The following is a 2,583-nucleotide window of genomic DNA, read 5'->3' on the forward strand; positions in this document are numbered from 1 at the left end:
TCTCCGTTCGTTCTTGCTGTATCTTGTTCTATGCAACAGATACTCCATGGATCCGCTGTGATACTGACGGTACCAGAATAGGCCAGGATTGCCGGTGCTTGTAGCTGTATAATTACAGTGCAACTGGACATCGTCTCCTTCAGTTGCTGTGGTTGCAGCCGGTGACTGTGAAACGGAGTCTCCTCGACAATGTCCTGCAAGAGGCCAGAGCGATATTAAATTAAACAACGTCACTTCACTATGTCTATCGCCCAGAATCAGCCCGTCACCCCAAACACTTACCTGAGAAGTAAACCCAGGCAGTTAAACAGAAATACATTTCCCCACAGCTCCGGAGCTGCAATGGAAACCTGTTTGGATCGACTGAATAAAAGTTCCTTTAATGAACCTTCAGCAACTTCCAACGGGATCAGTTCCTCATCTTCACCTCCTGTGATGTGAAGGGAAAACTCCTAACGGTCTGTGGGTTTAAGATTCGTGTCTGTCAATGTCCTGCATTGGTCCCGGCGGGGCGGAGCGGGTCCATCTGTCATTCGCCTGTAATCTCACCTTAACTCTTCCACCTTCATTCACTGAGGAGGTTGTCGAGCTTCCCCAAACTGTGTTCAGTGTTGAGTCATTGTGGATCCAGATGGTTTTCTTCACTTCGGATCAACCTATTGATATTCATGTGTTCAGGGACCTTACCGATTAAATATAATGTACAGGATACAGATGTAAAACACAGTGTTGCGTAACTTGTGAACTTACCAGTGAAGAGAGCTGCAGCTGTGACGATTAAATAAAAAGTAACACCCAACATGTTTGCAGAGAGTTGATGGTGGATTTGAACAGAACGGCTTGAAGCTGAAATTGTCTTGTCCTCAACAATTGGTTAGATGTTGATTAATATCCGGTCTCTCTGCCGATTGGAACGTTCCCGACAGAGTCGGCAGCTGACATCCAATCAGCTCTCGGTCCTTTGTTCTCCAATTCATCCAATCAATTTGCAGCTCCTTTGTTTTCCAATTCAACCAATCAGCTCACAGCTCCTTTGTTCGCCAGTTCATGACGTCAGAGCGGGGAACAGAGAACGGAGTGAAATTGCTCTCTTCAGAACTGAACGGAGATGAAACCCAATGTTCGCCCTTTAGTAGCGTCAGCCTGTGAGGTGGGAGCAGTGAAGGGCAGTGGTTAATTTTGTTCTGGTATCAGAGCCGGAGACTCGCATCTTAACCAGACAGCATGCGCTCCCCATGTTTCTGCTGGTCGTGCGGCCCGGTGAGTCTATGTTTTAATGATCGTATGTATTTCATCCAGGTAAACATCCTCTGTACCGTCTCCAGGGCCTTGATATCCTTCCTAAGGTGTGATGCCCAGAATTGTAAACAATAGAGAAATGGCAAAAGGGAAGTTAAGGCGCCATAGACCTAATTTGTGAAGTTCACATTTATTATCAATACGAGTTTATATCACCAAAATATTCCGCCAGGAGACCTGATCTGTAATTGTTGAGAGTTTGTTTTGTTTCTGTTTTAAGAGGGTCCCAGTGAAGGCTGAATGATCGCTGCTGTTTATCAGTATGAGAGCGCCCTCTGGTGAGCGTTAATTGGAAATCTCAGTATGGGTTTTTGTACGGGATCCGCTATAACTCTGCAGTAGTGTGGGGCTCATGGCACAGAAATACACGGCGCTGTCGACGACAAGAACCGTGGTGATATTTAAAGGAACCGTTTTGTTTTCTTTGTGCAAAAGAGCAGAGAACCTGTCTGGTAAATCTGGAGACTGATCTCCCGGCCCCGAGCTATATCTCTTCAGTAAATATCTCGGAGCTTCACCGGGATACTGAATGTACCAGAACAGAGTTGGACCGGCTTCCGAATAATTGCAGTTCAGTATTACGGTCTGTTCCTCCTGAACCGTTAATACAAACGAATCCTGGGACACTGATTCTTTGCCACGCGTTCCTGTAACAAAACACAGAATGTTTCAAAAGTCTGGGAGTATGTATAACCCTTGGAAAACACACTGGCTCTTTAAATATAGACTCACCGGGCAGCACGACCATTATTATCAGTAAGGAACACAGGGAGCACATGGTATCTGGTTTAGATTTAGACAGAATAAAGCAGATCGCGTTAATTATATTGACCCTTCTGTTCTTATATTACAGAGTAAACTCAGATCAGGGGCAGAACTCACTTATTGGGAAACTGAGGGGCGTTTCCCAGGGACAGGATTGGCTGGTCTCTCAGAACTGACACCAGCTGTGCACCAATCAGTGTTACTTGTGGACCAAATACCGAAGCCTCCCGACAAATCTATTCCAAGCCTAACTTTGTGAGTATATATCTCGCTCTGTCTCTCTGTCTGCATCTCTCTCTCTCTCTCTCTCTCCTTCTCCTTCTGTCTCGGTGTCACTCACATTTTAATTTGCTGTCATTCTCTTTGTCTTTCTCTCTGTCTGTGTCTGTCTCTCTCTCTTTTTCGGTGTCATTCTCTCTGTTACATAGAAACATAGAAACTTAGAAGATCGGAGCAGGAGTAGGGCATTCGGCCCCTCGAGCCTGCTCCGGCATTTAATGTGATCATGGCTGATCATCC

At 45.6% G+C, this 2,583-nt stretch overlaps 1 gene segment (V, D, J or C); it reads right to left on the reverse strand.

The window, feature by feature from the left end:
* Positions 1 to 1,584: 1,584 nt before the first annotated feature.
* Positions 1,585 to 2,047, reverse strand: LOC147118396 (T cell receptor alpha variable 9-2-like). The segment is given in 2 exon segments: positions 1,585 to 1,946; positions 2,032 to 2,047. Coding segments are annotated over 2 exon segments (378 nt in total).
* Positions 2,048 to 2,583: the final 536 nt, after the last annotated feature.

Source organism: Somniosus microcephalus, chromosome 4, assembly GCF_052327205.1.
Source record: "Somniosus microcephalus isolate GS21.2 chromosome 4, FLI_Smic_1.0, whole genome shotgun sequence".
Lineage (NCBI taxonomy): Eukaryota > Metazoa > Chordata > Chondrichthyes > Squaliformes > Somniosidae > Somniosus > Somniosus microcephalus.